This window comes from Botrytis sinoallii (genome assembly GCF_014898435.1).
Source record: "Botrytis sinoallii strain Bc 23 chromosome Unknown BSIN_020, whole genome shotgun sequence".
Classification (NCBI taxonomy): domain Eukaryota; kingdom Fungi; phylum Ascomycota; class Leotiomycetes; order Helotiales; family Sclerotiniaceae; genus Botrytis; species Botrytis sinoallii.
The window spans coordinates 381,502-400,571 of NW_024066047.1; the positions used below are offsets into that span (position 1 = coordinate 381,502).

Consider the following 19,070-nt stretch of genomic DNA (forward strand, 5'->3'; position numbering starts at 1 on the left):
AATACATTTTCGTAGTCACTCACGAGATTTCCATCTCAGAAATTCAAAAGGAAATCGAAGCCAGGGGGTAGAAGCAAGGACCTTTCGATTCTTCCAGTCACTTAAACGAGATCTTACCTGCGTGCCCGTGGATTTGGATACAATCAAATTCACTGCGTGAATAGATCAATTTCTAGCAAGAAGTCACACTTCTGGACATAAGCTATTTCGTTGCATACAAGCGTTTGCAACCAGCGTGTCCCAATCTACAAGACAGTCCAACACAACGTTTTACCAGACCTCTTGAATCTGTTTCTGGATCATCATGTCAAATACACTTGATCCTCTCGTCGCAAAGGTGCTTGATCACGCCGATTCCGATGATGAAGATGCTGTGAGTGTTTAATTTCATTTTGTTAATTCCACTTGTTATCGACGTAGTTGTCACTTGACTCTCAAAGTTAAGCCAGGAATTCCATACAGGATTTGAGTGTCTAGAGGACAAGGCTCTCTTTGACTTAATCTCATGCTGGAAATGTCGAGCCATCTTTCTATCTACCTAGCAGCCATGCCCTCAAATACAAAACCACACATGCCCTCACGTTCTCAAATATACATACATACATCCATCTATCCATCTCTCCCAACTCCCCCATCAATTTTCTAACACCCTCCCCAGCTCATCGCCTCCCTCGAAGAAGACCCCGCCGTCGACGCCTTCCGCGAACAACGCCTCCAACAACTCCACAGCGAATTCACGCGAGCCAAATCCCAAAAAACCCAAGGCTTCGGCTCCTACACCGAAATCAAAGAAGAAAAAGCACTCATGGACCTCACCGCCTCCGTCAAATACGCCGTGGTCCATTTTTCCAAAGATGATTTCGCCCGCTGTGGTGTCATGGATACTCATCTTTCCGTACGTTTCTCTCCCATTCCTTCCCCCATCTCCTACAAAATCTATCACGAAGACTAAAAATCTAAATCCCAAAAAAATAGACACTAGCACCCAAACATCTCGACACCCGATTCCTCAAGATCGACGTCGAAAACGCACCCTTCCTCGTCACGAAATTAAACGTGAAAATCCTACCATGTGTTCTAGTATTCATAGACGGCCGATCCGTCGACCGAATAGTTGGATTCGAGGGCTTGGGATACACGCCCGATACCTTTACCACGAAAGATTTGGAAGCAAGGCTCTTAGCCTCAGGCGTCATAAAACGTCAAACCACGGCCGGAACACTGTATCTCGACAAGAAAGCCAAGAAGCAGGAAGAGGAAGACGATGATGATGACTGGGATGATTGAGGACGAGGAATAGCTGTGAAAATGTCATTTGAGCAAGTGAAAGCGAGTACTTCGTACATATTTTTCTCAATCGAAGCTAGATATCGTGAAAGGATGTTCCCTCCTCATACTAAATCGCATCTCCGAAGCCCCACGACGATAGATCTTCGTTGGATCATAAGAATGATCATATGAATCAGAGAAAATCATGAGGGATCTGAAAGCAAAGCTCGGGGGCCAATTTCGCTTGATATACAATGTTCATGCTGGGAGAAACATTCTTCTGGCTTATACCTAGAAGTATTCAATCACAAATTTCAGGGAATACCGGATGCAAATTTTATTTCCCCCGCTTCTATCTCCATAATCATTGAGTTTTGCATGATACGTTTAATCAACGAAACAATCGTATATCATTAAAGTAGGTAGCTCATAGCTATATTAAAACTTGACCAAGGCAAATTCGCTTGCAGACAATACCCATAGATAGTTCCACCAGAAGTACGCACCCACTACCAGGAGAGAATAATATGTGATGGTCCAGAGAATATTTAGCTCCCCACCATTCTCCATGACATCTTCGCTCTTCTTGCTAGCTCCCACATCCGGACCAATAATAGTTTCCCCATCCACCGAACTACTAATCTTTCCCCAAAATCGCGGGAAACCCATCCAGTTACAAAAGGCATGCACACATATCACCGCCAACAAGCTCCCCGTTCGGAGATACAAAAATGTAGCGTAGCCTCCAAATAGCGTCGTGTAGGAGAATTGTAGCAAGGAGCGGAGAATAGCTCCAACCATGGGGCCATGCGGATGTGTGATTCTGTATTCGTAAAAGTGATGCACATGGGCAAGTCCGAAGACGACGGGGGTAAGGAATATGATCGTTGTATTGGAGGTCTTGGAGAGGAGGAGGAGGGGTACAGAGGCAGATCTGAAGAGTACCTCTTCTGTTACGGGTCCCTTCAATTACTATTAGCTATATGCAACAATAAGGGAAGCTCTAGTAAAACTCACAGCGACAATATTCCTATAAGGAATCCAGCCCTTCAAAGCTCCCAATCCCCTCAAACGAACCCAATCGCGCCACTGTCCCTGCGCAATCCCTTCTTCAAACAAAGGGCCCGCAAATAGTATAGCAGTCAAACCTACACATTTGACCGTCTCAACAAATCCAAAGGGAAAATAGCCCATCAAATGGAGGGATTTCACTGCATCTCCATTCTTCACCGAGGACAAAATTCCAAATGTGCCAATACATACAACGATGCAAGAGAGCGTGACCGAACGAATTCGTCCGCGGATAACCGTCGGTGCATCGCGAGAGAGCTGGGGTGAAGGACGGGTAGTCGAAGAGAGATAGAAGGGGATTACGTAGATGAGGGTATAGAGTACCTGTAATTGTGAGTGTTTGAACTAGGTGCTTGGAATGATGGGTAAGGAGGTGTAATACCAACAGAGAAACCGCAGTGGTGGTGCTAAACGGGGGAACTTCTTTCTCTGGAATAGAGCTTTGGTTAGCTGGGTTGTCCATGATTGATCATTTGGGTGCATGATCTTGCAGATGGATGCGAGGAGTGTAAGAAATACCAACCCTTTTCACCAGTATAAAGTGCCTTTAATCGATTATATATCCCGGTGGGTGCCATGGATGCGGAGAGTACTCGAGTAGTGCAGGTATATATGTACCGGTATATCAAAGCACCCAGGATATCTTCATCCGATCTTCTGGATCTCCAGTAGATCAAGAGGCGCAAGGATTATGTACAAAGAGATGGGTCTAGAGAGATGAGAGGTATGTGAGTCTTGCGAATGCAATAGAAGTCTGTGAGTTGGTTACCAATTCAAAGCCTTGTGGCTCGCTCGGCGTGGTAGAGATGAGAATATCTGAGGGTGCGAGGAAATGTTGGATTGTGGAGTAGAATCAGTAGATGGACAGGCAGGGGCTGAGAGCACAACACCGATGGGCATTATTATTTTGTGTCAAGTATGTAAATATGTAAATACATATATACGCAAATACCTACCATTATGTGTTGAATGAATGAAATGTGAAGTCAAGAGTTAATAAGGGAATCTTACTTTCATATTGTTCCATTTTAGTCAGATCTTACAATTGTTCTATTTATTCATCAAAGTTTATTTCATACCATCTCTTATGAATATGAAATATTGTTTTTACTACAGCGAGATTTAATCTTTCACTGATCATATGGGAAATTTCGTGTTTCATGCTTCCAGAATTATCTTATCGATAGTAACTCTCGTTGTTATCACACCGAACAGGACTTTTCGCAATCTATCGTCAATCAATTGAATGATGCAGTTCTCGTGAGAAAATTACCAAAATTTCTGGCGACGGGACAGGCTTACCTAACCTTCGCTCTAGATTCCACGCGGTACGATAGATCACAGAGCAGCATAATTACCAGGTAGTATGGACAAATTACGTCTTGCAAGGGATGTGTAATGGTAAGAGGTGGAAGGTTCAGTCTCCGAGGGAAAAAACGTACCGGCGATCTACAGAATAAGGAGGAACAAGGACAAGTCCTGTAAAACACCGGACTCACATACTAGGAGCATTTTCCGTGGAGAGAGCGTTATATGATTATCAAAATTACAGAGAGGAGGAGGAGGAGGGTTTGGTGTTTGTGTATGGCTTTCGAACTTCGAAGCGTGTCGAGTTATTTATTTTTAGGTATTTAGAGTTCTAGAGAGTCGATGAATCTGTCAAGCTATCAATCCATCAATCCATCCATCAATTATGCAATTGCACCATCCATACAGCTGACAGACGTGAACTCAATTGATGACAGAACTTTACCTTCCTCGAGAGTCGAGCCTACCACACAAAAAGGTAAGAGGGAAACCTTATGCGCACCATTTGTTTACTTACGACCTTTTTGCGTGTCTCGAGGTTGTCTAGACGGCCAAGCGAGACTCAGTCCAAGCTTCATCAATGCTTGCTTGCTTGCTTGGAAACGGAGATGATTCAAATGAGATGGTGAGCTTCCGGATCCACTCTCGAGAATCATCGATGCGCAAACCCTGGTCAGAGATGGAGAAGATGTTTTCCTGGAGGTTGGATCTGCTGCTTTGTTTCTTCCATGAAAACCCCGTTTTGCATGACGATGAGTAGCGCCAGCTTAATGAGAAGCATGAACGATTTCAGATGAACGAATAAACTCTGGAACTATTGGAAGAAATGAAAGATGAGTGAAAGTTATCGATTACCCCTTTCTATAGCCACGCGCGCGTCCAATGGCAATGCGCTTTCTCGATTGATTTTGTCTCATGGACTCCTGCACAACTTCTTGTATCTGGTATCAGACGCATCATACCATCCAAACTCTGTGTACATCGTATGTGTACATCGTATGTGTCCCGTATCCGTGTGGACTATACCTTCGTGCTTCTCTCCCTCCAAAGGTAAAACGAAGTAGAAACCCGTTCCCCCTGTCGCGTGCAGATAACTCTGGACAATCTCCCCATCCATTAGACGCGCCATCAGCCACCTTACCGTGAACGGCATGGCTTATGCAAATTTCTGCAGTGGTATGCAGTCAACGGTTCCTTTTGCATGGCATTAAATTAGAGCTTTTCCAGCCTGCGAATCGATTCCCTTCAATTTGGGGGCACCGACAGTAGTCTTGACATGTTCGCTGCACAGTGCATACCTCCTGCGTGCATTGAGATTTGCACTTGCGTCTAATGTCTAATTCAGGAAACATTTTGATCGGAGTAGAGGACCAAGGGATCCTCTTTTGACCAGAGGATTTGTCTATGATTGACTGATTAGATGTGTGGAACTCTCCCATTCGGCCTCTTTGGCTACACTCTGCTATTTGTGGCTGCCACGCTGTCTCTCTGTTCATCTTATTTTCCTCATCTAATCCCACTACTTGGTGGCTACTAACAGCTAGATGGACGGATGATACCTAGGAATCGCTTGTCGGAAGAGCTTCTCCAAGGACACAAGGTATAATTATACGGATTGACGGTACGCTAAAATTCTAGACATGGGCCTTGGAATTGGAGACCTACCATATCTTTCCAAGGTTTAGACAAAATCCTTACATTATCCTCCGTAGTCAGCGGTGAAAAAGCTGGCTACCTAGGTATGGCTGTCGAATATGAAATTTTATGTACCGTCGCGATGAGTTGTACATTTGGTATAGACCTCTGATATCCTCTCGTTTTCCCCTCGGGCTCTTGGTCTCTTTCTCGACCCTTTTCCATCTATCTTTGTCTTTGTGTTTTGCTCCTGGATCAATCAATTGATCCATTACACTCTTTTTCTATATACTTAGCATTAATACCGGGACCGTTCTCCCCTTTGGACTTCTCACTCATTACTATACACATATACAGTGCGACGACGATACAATAAAGTTAATCCTATTACTTCTACTCTTTTCGAAACCAATCGCTGCGCCATACAATCAACTACGTACGATAGATCCATATTAAACATTCATTCAGAAGGAAACAAACACAAGAGATCCAAACACGGGACGAACTACCAACTACTGTCGCAGACATAGCACTCATTACATCTAATACTAGCAAAGACGTTACGATTGCGATCAAGCATCAATTTCAAGTGAGGCCTAACGAAGGAAACAAGAAGAATACGAACAAACCCATCAACACCAACAAAAAAAAAGAAAAGGCGTTTACGAAGGCATTTCAGAATTTATTTGGGCGTATGGAGACACAATATGCGTCTGATTTAGAAGAATTTAGTTCGGGATGTCAAACTCTCCTTCAAGAAGGCCTTTGCATACAAGGTACGCGCAAACTTACTACCTTCATCCTATCTAGATTCTTCATAGTTTCCCTCACCTTGATTGTTTTTCCTCGCTCACCATCGCAAAAGATCAGATTCAGAGACGAATCGCTCAGCAGCGGTCCGATTGGTTCCGCCCGAACCCCCTCAATTTTTAAGACAATTGGAGGATGATGAAGGAGAACAAGCGAATGACTATTATCATGAGAATGATCCCATTAATAAGAATGATGATGATGACAAAATTTATTCACGATCTCCTCTTCCCACCCAGTCAGCTCATATTCTCTCTCCTGGTCATTCTATTGGCAAAGGTCAATATTTCTATGGTAGGCAAGGTTCCAGCCCCGATTCAGCCGAGTTTCACCAGATGCCCAAAACGCAACCACTGCCAGCCACTCCTAGAGGCACGTCCACCGCAACGCATAACACGCCGCAAATTACTACTCCTGCGACACGATCCTCAACGAGGCCCAGACCCCAGTCAAGAAAGCGTCTTGTTGTCAAGGTTGGGGACGGAAAGACATTTTCCCTCGTACCCCAAGATGAACCACTACCCAACGACGACGGTACCTCACAGTCTTTATCCACTAAAACATCATCGTCTTCTGTACAAGATTTGGATCATTCTATCACCTCATGCACCAATACCGACTCCACATACACAGCCGCACCTAGTGAGGCAACACCTAGGAAGTCGATATCTGCAGATCATATAAGCTGTTCGTCCTCGGAGTTCTCGATTGTGGGTGGTGTTCGAAAAGTTCCCAAGACACCAGAAAAGGGAAAAGGTCCAGCGTTCGATTATCCTCTTCCTCCTTTGCCAGAAACTTCAGACGGACCAGAGCCCCGCTTCCACGATCTTTCTGCAAAACCATCATTCATTTCAACAACCTCAACTGCAAGCGAGGGCACTAATTGGAAAGTTTACAGTCATATTCCAGAATCGCCGACTTATGAATCTGTCCTTACTGCAACTCCCACTCAACCTAATTTTGAAGTTCTCGACGGTCAATCCGTTCTTGAACAGTCCACTCCTTCAACAACTATCTATCGGCCGCGCAAAGCGTCAATTCAAGAGTCAATCCAGGAGTCAATTCAAGAGTCAGTTCAAGAGTCAATTCAAGAATCAGTTCAAGAATCAATTCAAGAGTCAGTTCAGGAGTCAGTTCAGGAATCAGTTCAAGAATCGATCCCGGAATCAAATCAAGAATCTACAGGGACTGTAATTCACCGACCCCAAACATCTCAAACGTCATCTGCGAGCACATCGGATAATTCTAATTACCAAATTCACGAAGAATCTGTCTCTGGCTCAGTCATCTATAGGCCACAGCATCGACCCCAGCTATCCACAAGCACTTCCGGCTATTCGACTTCGAATTATCCCAACTCGAACTATCAAATACATGAACCAGACACTCCAACTTCAGTAGTCTTCAGACCTTCACATAGACCTCAGTTATCTACAAGCACAACTGGTGATAATACTAATTACGAAATTCATCGTGGCCGTACCCGAGAACGCTCTGAATCAATTGCCGATTCCTTTCTTGCAGCATCATTTTCTAGTGGCTCCAATTACCGAGTACATCAACACTCTGATATAGATTCGAATTCATCAGTTGTCCATAGACCTCGAGCTCGAGCAGCAACCACTTCTTCCAGCGAACACGAAAATTACGTGTTCCACGAGGACCTTTCCAGATCCATATCTCTTTCGAGTGGTCAGGGCCCAGCACCTAAGTATTCTCAAGAATCTCTTCGTATTCCTGCCCTCAGAACAAAAAAGAGGTCGAACGACAATTTTGGCTACTACAAGTCAAGATCGCGAGAGACATTGAAGTCGAGATCAAATCACTCGCTTCGAAGTGCAGCACACAGTCGAGCTAATTCGCTAGCGTCGTTATCAACAATTCACACACAACCCGACGCACAACGAGCAATCGTGGCGAGCGGATCATTAGTTAATTTATCCGCTCACGCTCAACTCCAAAAGCCAAAAGGATTGAGTTCATGGGCAGAGTTGCCGAGCCCCACGAGTCCCCATATGATCGAGACTCCGCATCAATGGAGCTCACAGCTATCCACTGTGCTCTCCGTATCCGAGGGAACCGGCACCGAACGCGGTTCGCAAGCTTGGTCCGACAGTATGGGAAGAAGGAGTGTATTCGGTCTACCCAGTCGCGGCAGTCGCAATGTTCTCAGTATCAGTTCGTCACACGGAATCGAAGATGCCTTGTCAAGATCGAGAAGCGAATCTGTGGATCCTCCACGTCCAGCTTGGACACGCAGTGGTCGAGGTCTCAGCAGCTCATCTATCCCTGTTATAGGTGATCAAGATGAATATGGTGACGGAATCACCGCCATGCAAGATCTGCGCACTCGTCCATCCAGAAATAGATTATCCGGCATGTTCAATGCTGGAGCATCTGATACTTCCCGCACACACACCATGCGCTCCTCAATAAGTACCCGCTCCAATAGTTTTCTCGCAAACTCAATCCCAACGTGGGCAAGACTTTACTATGGAAGTGGAGAGCGTCGCTATCTAGGCTACAGACCCGAGAGTTCCAGCGGCGGAAACCCAAGTCGCAATGGCTCATTCAGTTGTGGAAGTGGCTCCCCCAATACAGAAAACTTCCCAGATGAATTATATAGTCCCCGTCGTCGACCACGAGAAGGCCATCCACACATGCGAGGTTTCTCCCAACAATCTATGGAAATCACACCTGTACCCACCGCAGCCCAAGGCAATGGCGCTCTCAGAACCTGGTCTCTCATTTCCAGCGTCTGGTCTCCACATCTCCGTACCGATCGCCGAGCCGCTCGTCAATCTCTCTGGGAACCCCCGCAAATCAACTTCTCAACCGAGGGCGGTTTTTTCGGCCGTCGTAACATCCAAGTCGTTCTCTTCATCACTGGATTTCTTCTTCCTTTCACCTGGATGATCGCCGCTTTTCTCCCTCTCCCCACGAAGCCCGTCCAAGAGATGCGCGAACGCAAAGATAGTACCGGACACCTCACACAAGCGCGGGATCTAGAAAGTCGCGGCAACAATGATTATGTCAAGGAATTTGGCCCGTTGGATGAGGCACGTTATGAGAGTGCCAGGTGGTGGAGGACTCTGAATCGTTGGATGAGTGTGGTGGGATTATTGATTATTGCTGCTATTGTAAGTTTGACATGTCTATTTTTTAATCGGTGAATAGAAGGCTAATATATACCAGATCATCCTCGCTGTCATTGGTACCCGAGAGGGATGGTAATTCCATCCTAATTCCCAGCTTAATCATATCACCTCCTTACTTCCTCCTTCGCTTTCCATTTTCCACCACCCTCACCTCTCACCTCACACCTCACATTCTCACCACGACACCCAGGACCCACGGCACACGACACACGGCATTGATATAACGACCCCTTGTATATTAGAGTAGAGCCCCTCTACCCCCTCTCTAATAATGATTCTTACGACCAAATAACGACTCTCACAACAAACAGATGGGTCTAGACTTTTTATTTTCACACTTTTACTTTTTATTTTTAGCGCGCGCAGATGATATATTAGCATTATACCCTTTCTTTACGGAAAGAAAAAGCTTGCTTGCTTGCATGTATGTATGTATGTTGGATAATTTTTATTATTGATGATGGTTGGGAAAAGGAGGATGCATAGGAAGGAAAGGGATGACACAGGACCTGCCATGTGATGCGATGCGATGCGATGCGATGCGATGGCAAAGGCGATGATGGCGCTATATGTGCTTGCTTTGTATATATGGATGCAACGTTGGAATGCATGATTGATAGATAGAACAAGTTAAAGAAATTTTAATGTTCATGAAGAGCAAATTATCATTCAGATCATTTTGAAATAATATGTGTATTGTGAATTTCTCGTATCGTGTACGTCGGGTATATATTTGTATTCATCATGCTACATCTAACCAATATACATCCCTAAGAACTCCCCAATTGAAATGCTCAAGAACGCTTTTGTACTCCTTCCATGTGTTTCTTCACTTCACTTCAACTCAACTTTCTTTCCCTTTCTCTTCCTCGCCTGAAGCTCCGCTTTTGCTTCTTCAATTGCCTCGTCAAGATCTCTTGATGGATCAGCCGGTAATCCGAGAACCGGTTCCTTGCCCCCTAGACTCTCCATACTGGCTGAACGTTTCAATCCCTTGTCAGCTTTGCTAGTTCGCTCGCTCACCATCTTCATTAAATGCGATTTAGCAGGCGAAGCGAAGAAAGCAGTTGAAAGGGCAGTGCCGATGACAGCGTAGAAATAGACGCGTGACCAGACGAGGAAGGAAGCGGGGAGAGTAAGAAGTATGAAGGGAGCGACCGTGAATGAGAATGCAAGTTGAGTTGCTAGCCACGAGAAGACATCGTAGTAGAGTTTGTGTGATGTGGGTTGAGATGTTTTGGGGTCGATGAAGAAGGGACGGAAACAACGGCGGAAGTCTAAAGATGGTCAGTTATAGAATCAATCTAGAACTAGGGGAAGAAGACGTACTCTTTGCAACGGTTTGAATAAAACTGGCCAAAATGAAAGCAAAGTAATAGCCAGGGAAAAATCCGTGCCAGAAAGCACTGGTTACGAAAGTTGCCATGCTAGCTCTGAAACCAGGCTTCTTGCCTTTTGGAGTAACACGAAGGTAAATATAGTTTCGGAGCCAATTATTCGTGTTCATATTCCAGTTTCCAAGATATGCGCGAGTATTTTGGGCTGTTTCAACTCCCCACGGGTCAACGTTGCAAAGCCTGTCCCAAGAGACTTTGCCAGTGACTGGATCGATACCTTTATACCCAAGACCTGAGAGGATACATGCACCCTCGGTCAATGCCCATACACCGTAATACTTCAATCTAGCAGTCATACCGACCATGTGAAGAACAAAGACACGGCGAGCAAACCCATAAGTCATGTATTCATCACCAGTCAAGAGATCAGGCCAATACCACGCAGATAGCTTCAAAAAAAGTAAGATCCAACCCAAGCCAAGAGCAGCTTTCCACATTGCAGGAGTGCCGCTTCTTGGGATTTTCCTCAATTTTCGAGTTGGAGGTTTCTTTGAGGGATCAACACCAGCAGGCACTTCGAACATTGTGGTTTCAATCCACTGCTTATAGTCCACATAATCAAAAGCCGGACCTGCGAAGAGAGATGGAAAGAAGAGGACGTATCCAGCGTAATCTAGCAAGCTCGGTAGTTGTTTGATGGCCCGTTCCTTTTGATCTTCTGTCAATTCTTCATCTTTCAGTCGGCCATCTGCAACATTCCAACAGAATGACGACAATTTCATAACCATCACCATTTGAGCCCCCGTAATATCCACCACTCCTGGATTATTAGCAAATTGCCGAGCCAGCTGGTTCACTGACAGATGTGCCATCAAAAACACAAAGCCAACCCATGGCATAAAAGGACCTTGCACATATTTTGCGATGCAGTATGCCCCGATAGAACTAATAGCCAGTGTTCTTGTACCACCCCATAAATCGAAAAGCCCAAGGAGGTAAAACGAGGAAACCCTGATAGCCAACAAGTCAGCAAATTGGGAAGAGAGTGTGCCTTTTGGGTAGTTTACGCACCCAATGATGAAGAAATTCTTCAAATCAGGTCTCGAATCTGGAACTCGTTTCAAGAGTCCCGCGAATGGATATGATAGGAGGAAGGAAGTAATGAGCTTTACTGTTTGATGTTAGAGTGAAATCCAAATCCTTGATATCTAATACATATCGATTGCTTTAATACATACGTTCATCAGTCGAGGCTCCCAAGATGCCTGCGACATATTCGAAAGCTGCGTAGATACTTGTCAGACTACGTCACATATTGTCAAGGTAAAGCCTTACGAGCGTCGATGTATGGTAACATTGTTGGCGATGGATAGTTTCAATGTACTATAAATCGAAGGGAGTTGTTGAGGTGCTACCGTCTCTCCATCAGTGAAGTAAGAATCGTGTTTTGAGGGACGGAAAGACAGATAGTTGTGTTTTGTGAACTTCCTTGGTAATTATTTATTTATTCGTATTTGATCATGGCACATGTCACAATGGTTCGTTTTCTGCCGGGCGGTGGTGGGGTGAATCGAATTTAGTGGGATAAGGACGGGTCGTGCCTTGCTCCCGAGCCTTGCTTCCTCTGCCTTGTCCTAGCTTGACTTGTTAACACTTGCGAATAAATAAAGCTACTTCGTACATGCAAATCACCTACCCTTATTCGAAGCCTTGTTTAAGTAACAGACTACGGCGAATCTATACAGCATCTTCATACTTCGACAATCTACAATTCGTACGGCGATCCAATAAGGTTACGAAATAAGACATGCTTATGCGCCCTCGACATTAAAACCCTCCAAGCTATTCGACCTTAATCTTCAAATACCAAACAACATGGATGTCGTTCAAGCTGTATCGGGGTATATCTCGAAGATGGTGTCTGCAGGAGACGGAACTTCTGGGACACCATCTGCGAAGATGAAGGTCTTATTACTGGATAGTGAAACCGTGTCCATTGTCTCTACTGCGATTACACAATCTGCGCTTTTGAACCATGAAGTATACCTCATAGATCGACTGGACAACCAGAATAGGGAGAAAATGCGCCATCTGAAATGTCTGTGTTTCGTTCGACCGTCGGCAGAGTCTATACAATTCCTAATTGACGAATTTCGAGATCCCAAATATGGTGAATACAATGTGTACTTCAGTAATGTTGTGAAGAAGTCATCCCTGGAGCGATTGGCAGAAGCAGATGATCATGAAGTGGTCAAGCTAGTTCAAGAGCACTTTGCAGATTACATTGTAGTGAACCCAGATCTATTTACATTTGATCTTGGATTTCCGAAGCAACGAATATGGAGCTCAAATCCAGACATGTGGAATCCAGATGCATTACAACGTACAACGGAGGGGCTCATCGCGGTGTTGCTATCTTTAAAGAAGAAGCCACTTATTCGATACGAAAAGAACAGTTTGCTAGCAAAGAAGTTGGCTTCGGAAGTACGATACCACATTGCTCAGGAAGATCAGTTATTTGACTTTAGGAGAGTGGATACTCCTCCAATCCTGTTAATTTTAGATCGACGAGACGACCCTATAACACCACTTTTGACACAATGGACATATCAAGCTATGGTCCACGAACTTCTAGGTATAAAGAATGGGCGAGTTGACCTTAGCGAGGTACCAGAAATCCGTCCCGAGTTGAAAGAAGTGGTTTTGTCGCAAGACCAGGATCCGTTCTTCAAGAAGAATATGTATCTCAACTTTGGTGATCTAGGTGGCAATATCAAAGATTATGTCGAGCAATATCAATCAAGAACCAAAAATAGCTCGAATATTGAATCCATAGCTGATATGAAGCGCTTCATCGAAGAATACCCCGAGTTTCGCAAACTTTCTGGCAACGTCAGTAAGCATGTCACCCTTGTTGGTGAACTAAGTAGAATGGTTGGTTCAGATAATTTATTGGAAGTCAGTGAAGTCGAGCAGAGCTTGGCATGTAACGATGCTCATGCCAGTGATCTCAAAGTAAGTTCGCAGCTCTCGCTTGACGCAACCTCTCGTTTACTAACAAGCATTATAGAATGTACAGAGATTAATTCAGTCTCCCACTGTTACCCCCGATAACAAGCTGAGATTGGTTGCCCTGTACTCGCTTAGATACGAGAAACACCCGTCGAATGCATTACCGATTCTTGTCGATCTCCTTGGCGCAGCCGGAAACGTCCCTCAAAGACGTATAGATCTGGTAGCTAAGCTCCTCATCTACCATTCTTCTTTGCAACTGAACCAATCGACGGGAGGTATTACCGATATGTTCGAATCCTCAAACATATTTTCTGGGGCCCGTGACCGATTCAAAGGGCTAAAGGGTGTAGAAAATGTCTACACGCAGCATTCACCACGACTCGAGCTAACACTTCAAGATCTAATCAAAGGAAAATTGCGTGATCAGCAATATCCTTTCGTTGAAGGTGGGGGGACAACTCGAGATAAGCCTCAGGATATTGTTATTTTCATTATTGGTGGAGCCACTTTTGAAGAGGCAAAATGTATATCTCAAATAAATGCTTCTTCGCCAGGTGTTAGAGTGGTCTTGGGAGGTACCTCGATTCATAACAGCACGACGTTTTTGGAGGAAATGGAAGATGCTGTATCCTTATGGCCTGAACCTGCTCCATCAACTGCTGCTGGGAGGTTACGAAAAGAAACAGGAAGACGTTGAACGAGGAGGAAGCTCAAAATTCTTAGTGATGAGTTGGATATCACTTTTACTAGAGGGTCCGCGCGATCAATTACCGCATTTCGATGCAAGAAAGTCATCCTCTAGCCCTTGAAAATACCTTCTGACAGGAAGCATCGTCATAAAAGATAACTTTGTTGTCATTGGAGACATTTGTCGAAAGGACTGAATCTTCAAACATACGGGGTCTTTTTGAGACACTGCTTATTGCTGTTGACACTGTTTTATGGGCTACATAATTGCCTGTCAAAACGCATATCTTATAGCTGCTGTCACGATGCGCTTCTATATGTAGCCCCCCCGCAAACCCTGAAAGTCACCTTCGAGATCAACGTGGAACTAGATAGAAATACATCTAGTCGTTTTCAGTTGGAAATAGCAATGTCGAATTATTCGAGCTCTTTGTAAATCTGATAGGATGGAACCTTATCCATATACATCGAGTTACAAGTAGTGGAACCACGGGGCCAGAAATTTGAGGAAATGGGTCTGGTAGTCATTGGAGGTGACAAGAGAATGGTTGATTCTTTGTCTGGTCGAATTGATGTTCATCACAAATACCTTACCCAAATGCTTAGCTGGATATTGATCAGGCCGCTTAGATCTACGGACAGCAGCGCAGTGAAGCATAGTGCAAGCCAAGCTAGTCTTGATATCAATTTCATGTCAGTATGCAAACAGGACATCGCTAGACTTTGGTTATTACAGAGTGCATTGCCACCTCGTTGGCAGAAGACTAATGGCGGCACAAATGAATGACAATTCATATATTCTACTAGACGTTATATGTACTACAGAAACGCTTTGCCCACAATAAGAGTATACTATTTCAGAAGTTTCACACGATGTTAGACGTAGATTTGTATTAGAAAATGTGTTATGGTTGTGGACTTGGTAGCATAAAACACCGATGTCTTCTTAAATGCCAAATCAAGAGACTTGCCCCTCACACCTGGGTTGGATGAGTTCCAAGCCGTGCACATAGCCCCGTTGATCGGTGAGACTGTGATGGAAACAAATTTCTATGATGAATCACAATACTCTACACTCGACGAAACCTACCTAGTAATCCGACAACGAATGGACTCGAGTTGATCTCCAAATCCATGAATAACAGCAAATCCATCCATCTACCTAGTGTTATCAAACAATTCTACAAGTTCTATATGTATTCATTTTAGAATCTAGAATTAGGTAAATTGTGGAATGTGTTTGAAACTCTCATCTCGTGGTCAAACAGCATACGCATTCCATCCATCCAGCTAGCTAGCTAGCTTTCCCCTATTTTCCAAAAGAATAAAAAAATAAATATCGTGTTATAAGTAGAGATATAAATATGAATATAAATATCGAAAGACACAGTATAAAAATAACACTTAAACCTTGCCATACCACAACTACATCACATGAAATCAATCAGTAAGAGATCTAATGCTCTCCATATACGCGTAAATACTATTCGACAACTTGATAAAGCTCTTGTTATTGTTATTGTTATTGCTAGAGTAAATCTTCTAGCTAGGTAAGATTACAAGTAGAGATATAGTGATAGTGAGTGTAAGCTGTAGAGAATGAATTGCATCAAATCAAAATCGTTTTTTTTTAATAGTATTGAGTACGTATGGTACCGGTTTGGGATTTGGTGATACTGGCTAGATTGGGGTGGAGATATTGCTTGTAGAGATTGTAGTTGGGGGTTTGGTTGGGATGATGGAGGGAAAGGATGTGTGTCTGGGTAGGTAGGTACTTTGGGTTTGTGGATGTGTGGTGTTTTGTTGGTGGAAGGAATACTACTGATATTGTCTATCTCTTCATATATGAATATAAAGAATAATCGTAATTTCAAATCATAAATCATAAGTCAGAAGTCAGAAGTCAGAAGGTTCAAAATTCAAATGATTGATGCACGATTCTATTCTTCAGTACCCATCATCCAAGATCTTCGCATCCAATAGCAAAATTCAAACCCCCAGATCATACCAAATCCATACATCTTTTCTCTTTTGAGATTCTCAAAACAGGAGCAAATAAAAAAGTAAACATTACTCTCAATAGCTAGATAATCTTACAATATGTACAACCTCCACCGATACTGTTTACTGGCTCTTCTGCTTCCTCCTCCTTTCTTCCGCTTTGTATCTAAATCCATGGGATACAAGCATATAATTACCAAAGAACTCTTCTGCGAAATCATCAAATTTCACGTAGTCAGCACCGAGTCGATAGGCGGCTGCGATTCCTGACACAAGGGCTAATTCGTGCATATTCTGAAGATTTGTTAGCATTAGGATTTTTGCTTGGTATTTCCCTTTCCTCGGTTTAAAGCTTAATTCTTTCCAGAGGGAAGGAAACGAAAGTCAAGGGAGAAGAGAGAAAAAAACATACCACAAGCGTCCAACTTCCTGCAAACCACGTCTGATTCTTGCCATTGATGAACATCATCCCAGGTACAACCCTGGCATAATGTTGCCAGCGATGACCAAGTTGATGCCACCATTTTTTCTCAATCACTTTATCTGGAGATATCTCATCGATGGTCCAGAAATCGCGGTTCGAGGCGTCGAGGAAGATAGATTGGAAGACGTGGCGATCATATGGAACGGGTGCAGTTTCTGCGTTGTGGTCTTGACGGAATTGATGTTGGTAGTTTGTGCAGCTGGAGAGGTGTGTTAGTTTTGGAGAGGGGGAAAATAGAATGGGAAAGGGGGTAGAGCGTACTCAAAAGACATTTCGATTTTCTTAGGGTCATGTGCATAGGATTTGGTGTAATACATGGGTCGAAAACCACTAGGTTCATTGTCAACACCACGTCGTTGCCCTTTTGAAAAAGCGATTTGGTCTTTTTGGGCCTGTGATTTAGGATCGGCGCAGAGGGAGGGGTCAAATTCGGTTTCGTAGTGTTTGCGGAAGTATTCATGGTCGGAGCTGAGAAGTTGTCAGTATCTTTACGGGGAGTATCGGCGAGGATGAGCTGAAAAAGAAAAACGAGAGGGATAATCTTACTGGGTCACTGTTATGTCATCGTAGAATCTAATATGATGATTAGCTTATAAGCTTCTACATCGCCCGCGGTGTAAATGTAATAACTTACCTGGCTCCCCCAAGCACTAGTTTCTCCTTAAAAGTGGCAGTTTTTCCAAGGATTTTCAGTGCATCATCAGCTAATACACACATGACCAATTCATCAAATGTTTCAGATTTGGAAGTTGGCCCAGTGTGTTCCCCCTTTCTGTCATTTGCATCGGGATTAAACGGTCTGGTGGTCATCACAACACCTTTCTCACTACGTTGAATAATCTCCGTGACATCAGTGTTGAGACGAATATCCACACCTTTCGATTCCAGATCTTTTCTCCAATCTTCGTAAAAGTTGTGAAGATTAGGGAAAGTTAACATTTGAGGTAAGTTCGGAAGAAGTGTATCTGGATCATAGTCCCAGAGCTTCATATTCTTGTCATCAAACAAACGCTCCAAGATCGCGCACGATACATTGGCAGTCTGGTTACCGGTACCAAGAAACAGAGCAATGAGAGGATACACCATTTTATCTCCAAAGTCCTTGCTGAAGAAGAACATCTTGAGCATAATTCGGATAGGTATAACCCCCATTGCAGGCATTAACCACTTGATAACCTTCAACACCTTGCCGAATTTCTTGATATCGCTCGAGAAGCGTTCGACCAGAGGACTAGGGAAACAATTCGTCCAGAATCCATCTTCACCTTTCCCAAATGCGACTTGAAGTTTGATGCCTTGAGCTTCATGACCGTATTGTTTGAAGAAGTGGCAAGTATGCTTGAAGATTGGCGAGCCACCTTGGACACCATCGTTCATCCAGTCGGTGCCAAATTTCTCTTTGTCAAGGGCTATCGAGGTTGCTTGGCCTCCGGTTACACCCATTCTTTCGATCATGGTAACTTTGAATTTATCTGGATGCTGGGCAAGAGTGGCGGCACATGACATTCCTGCAGCGCCAGCTCCAATTATCACCACATGTTTTCTTTGACCGGAGGAGGCCATTGTGAAACGAAGTGGCAGGCGGGGCGGAAATCGATATGACAGCAAAGTGAAGAAGACTTTTTCTTTTGCAGTTTTGAGTCGATGATATAATTAAGATATTATGATTAAGAAACCACAAGAAAGTGATAGTTTTTAGAGAAATATGTGATCTTTGACGCACAGTACAATATGGTTTTGTCAAAGTCGTGGCATTGGCATTGGCATTTGACTCGTAGACGTCATGATTTCAATACACTTTTCCCCACCCATTCCCAATTCCACCTTAGACATTAAGAGCCTCGAGAGCTTACTTCGCCTCACCTCCGAAGTTCTTGCCTATACGAAGAAAGACATTTCATTCATTTACCAGAATCTCCCTAGAAAATCAGCAAGTACATATATGGATGGTATAGCTCTCTTCGATGATGGCAAGTTTTGGTTGTCCTGGTTGATTAGACTGATGGGTTTGAAGTGTACTAGGTAGGTACTGGTAGATCCTGGAGGTAGGTCCCAGGAATGTTTAAATAAGCTCATCTTTCTTTGATGTAACCGTTACCTGTTATATGCATATGATTGCTTTTGTATTTCCCTCAACCGAGACTTTACCCATCTTCACCGTTCGGTTAAGAGAAATTGATTAATACCTCAGTTCACTCACAACCATAAGGGCATGAGATGTCAAATTGATAGATGTTTAGAATTTTATACACATTTGATATTTGACAAAGAGACCTTCTGATCTTTTGTGAGTGT

At 43.8% G+C, this 19,070-nt stretch overlaps 6 protein-coding genes across 6 annotated transcripts; 3 read left to right on the forward strand and 3 right to left on the reverse strand.

Annotated features, from left to right (window-relative positions):
* Positions 1 to 304: 304 nt before the first annotated feature.
* On the forward strand, positions 305 to 1,287 carry EAF02_009525 (uncharacterized protein; the record flags this gene model as incomplete). Its single annotated transcript, XM_038905573.1, has 3 exons — positions 305 to 373; positions 659 to 895; positions 976 to 1,287. The coding sequence occupies 3 exons, from the start codon at positions 305 to 307 to the stop codon at positions 1,285 to 1,287; spliced, it is 618 nt and encodes a 205-aa protein (XP_038754631.1).
* Positions 1,288 to 1,707: 420 nt separating this feature from the next.
* EAF02_009526 (uncharacterized protein) lies at positions 1,708 to 2,918 on the reverse strand (the record flags this gene model as incomplete). Its single annotated transcript, XM_038905574.1, has 4 exons — positions 1,708 to 2,232; positions 2,287 to 2,664; positions 2,723 to 2,769; positions 2,864 to 2,918. 4 exons carry the CDS (start codon positions 2,916 to 2,918, stop codon positions 1,708 to 1,710), a joined length of 1,005 nt encoding a protein of 334 aa, XP_038754632.1.
* Positions 2,919 to 6,021: 3,103 nt separating this feature from the next.
* EAF02_009527 (uncharacterized protein) lies at positions 6,022 to 9,327 on the forward strand (the record flags this gene model as incomplete). Its single annotated transcript, XM_038905575.1, has 3 exons — positions 6,022 to 6,059; positions 6,149 to 9,233; positions 9,289 to 9,327. 3 exons carry the CDS (start codon positions 6,022 to 6,024, stop codon positions 9,325 to 9,327), a joined length of 3,162 nt encoding a protein of 1,053 aa, XP_038754633.1.
* Positions 9,328 to 10,085: 758 nt separating this feature from the next.
* Positions 10,086 to 11,945, reverse strand: EAF02_009528 (uncharacterized protein; the record flags this gene model as incomplete). Its single annotated transcript, XM_038905576.1, has 5 exons — positions 10,086 to 10,528; positions 10,581 to 11,599; positions 11,660 to 11,759; positions 11,827 to 11,871; positions 11,924 to 11,945. The coding sequence occupies 5 exons, from the start codon at positions 11,943 to 11,945 to the stop codon at positions 10,086 to 10,088; spliced, it is 1,629 nt and encodes a 542-aa protein (XP_038754634.1).
* Positions 11,946 to 12,463: 518 nt separating this feature from the next.
* On the forward strand, positions 12,464 to 14,300 carry EAF02_009529 (uncharacterized protein; the record flags this gene model as incomplete). Its single annotated transcript, XM_038905577.1, has 2 exons — positions 12,464 to 13,603; positions 13,659 to 14,300. 2 exons carry the CDS (start codon positions 12,464 to 12,466, stop codon positions 14,298 to 14,300), a joined length of 1,782 nt encoding a protein of 593 aa, XP_038754635.1.
* Positions 14,301 to 16,245: 1,945 nt separating this feature from the next.
* EAF02_009530 (uncharacterized protein) lies at positions 16,246 to 18,897 on the reverse strand. The gene is made up of 5 exons (XM_038905578.1): positions 17,410 to 18,897; positions 17,322 to 17,348; positions 17,037 to 17,243; positions 16,704 to 16,974; positions 16,246 to 16,585 (listed from the first exon to the last, which is right to left on the reverse strand). The coding sequence occupies exons 1-5, from the start codon at positions 18,336 to 18,338 to the stop codon at positions 16,415 to 16,417; spliced, it is 1,605 nt and encodes a 534-aa protein (XP_038754636.1). The 5' UTR covers positions 18,339 to 18,897; the 3' UTR covers positions 16,246 to 16,414.
* Positions 18,898 to 19,070: the final 173 nt, after the last annotated feature.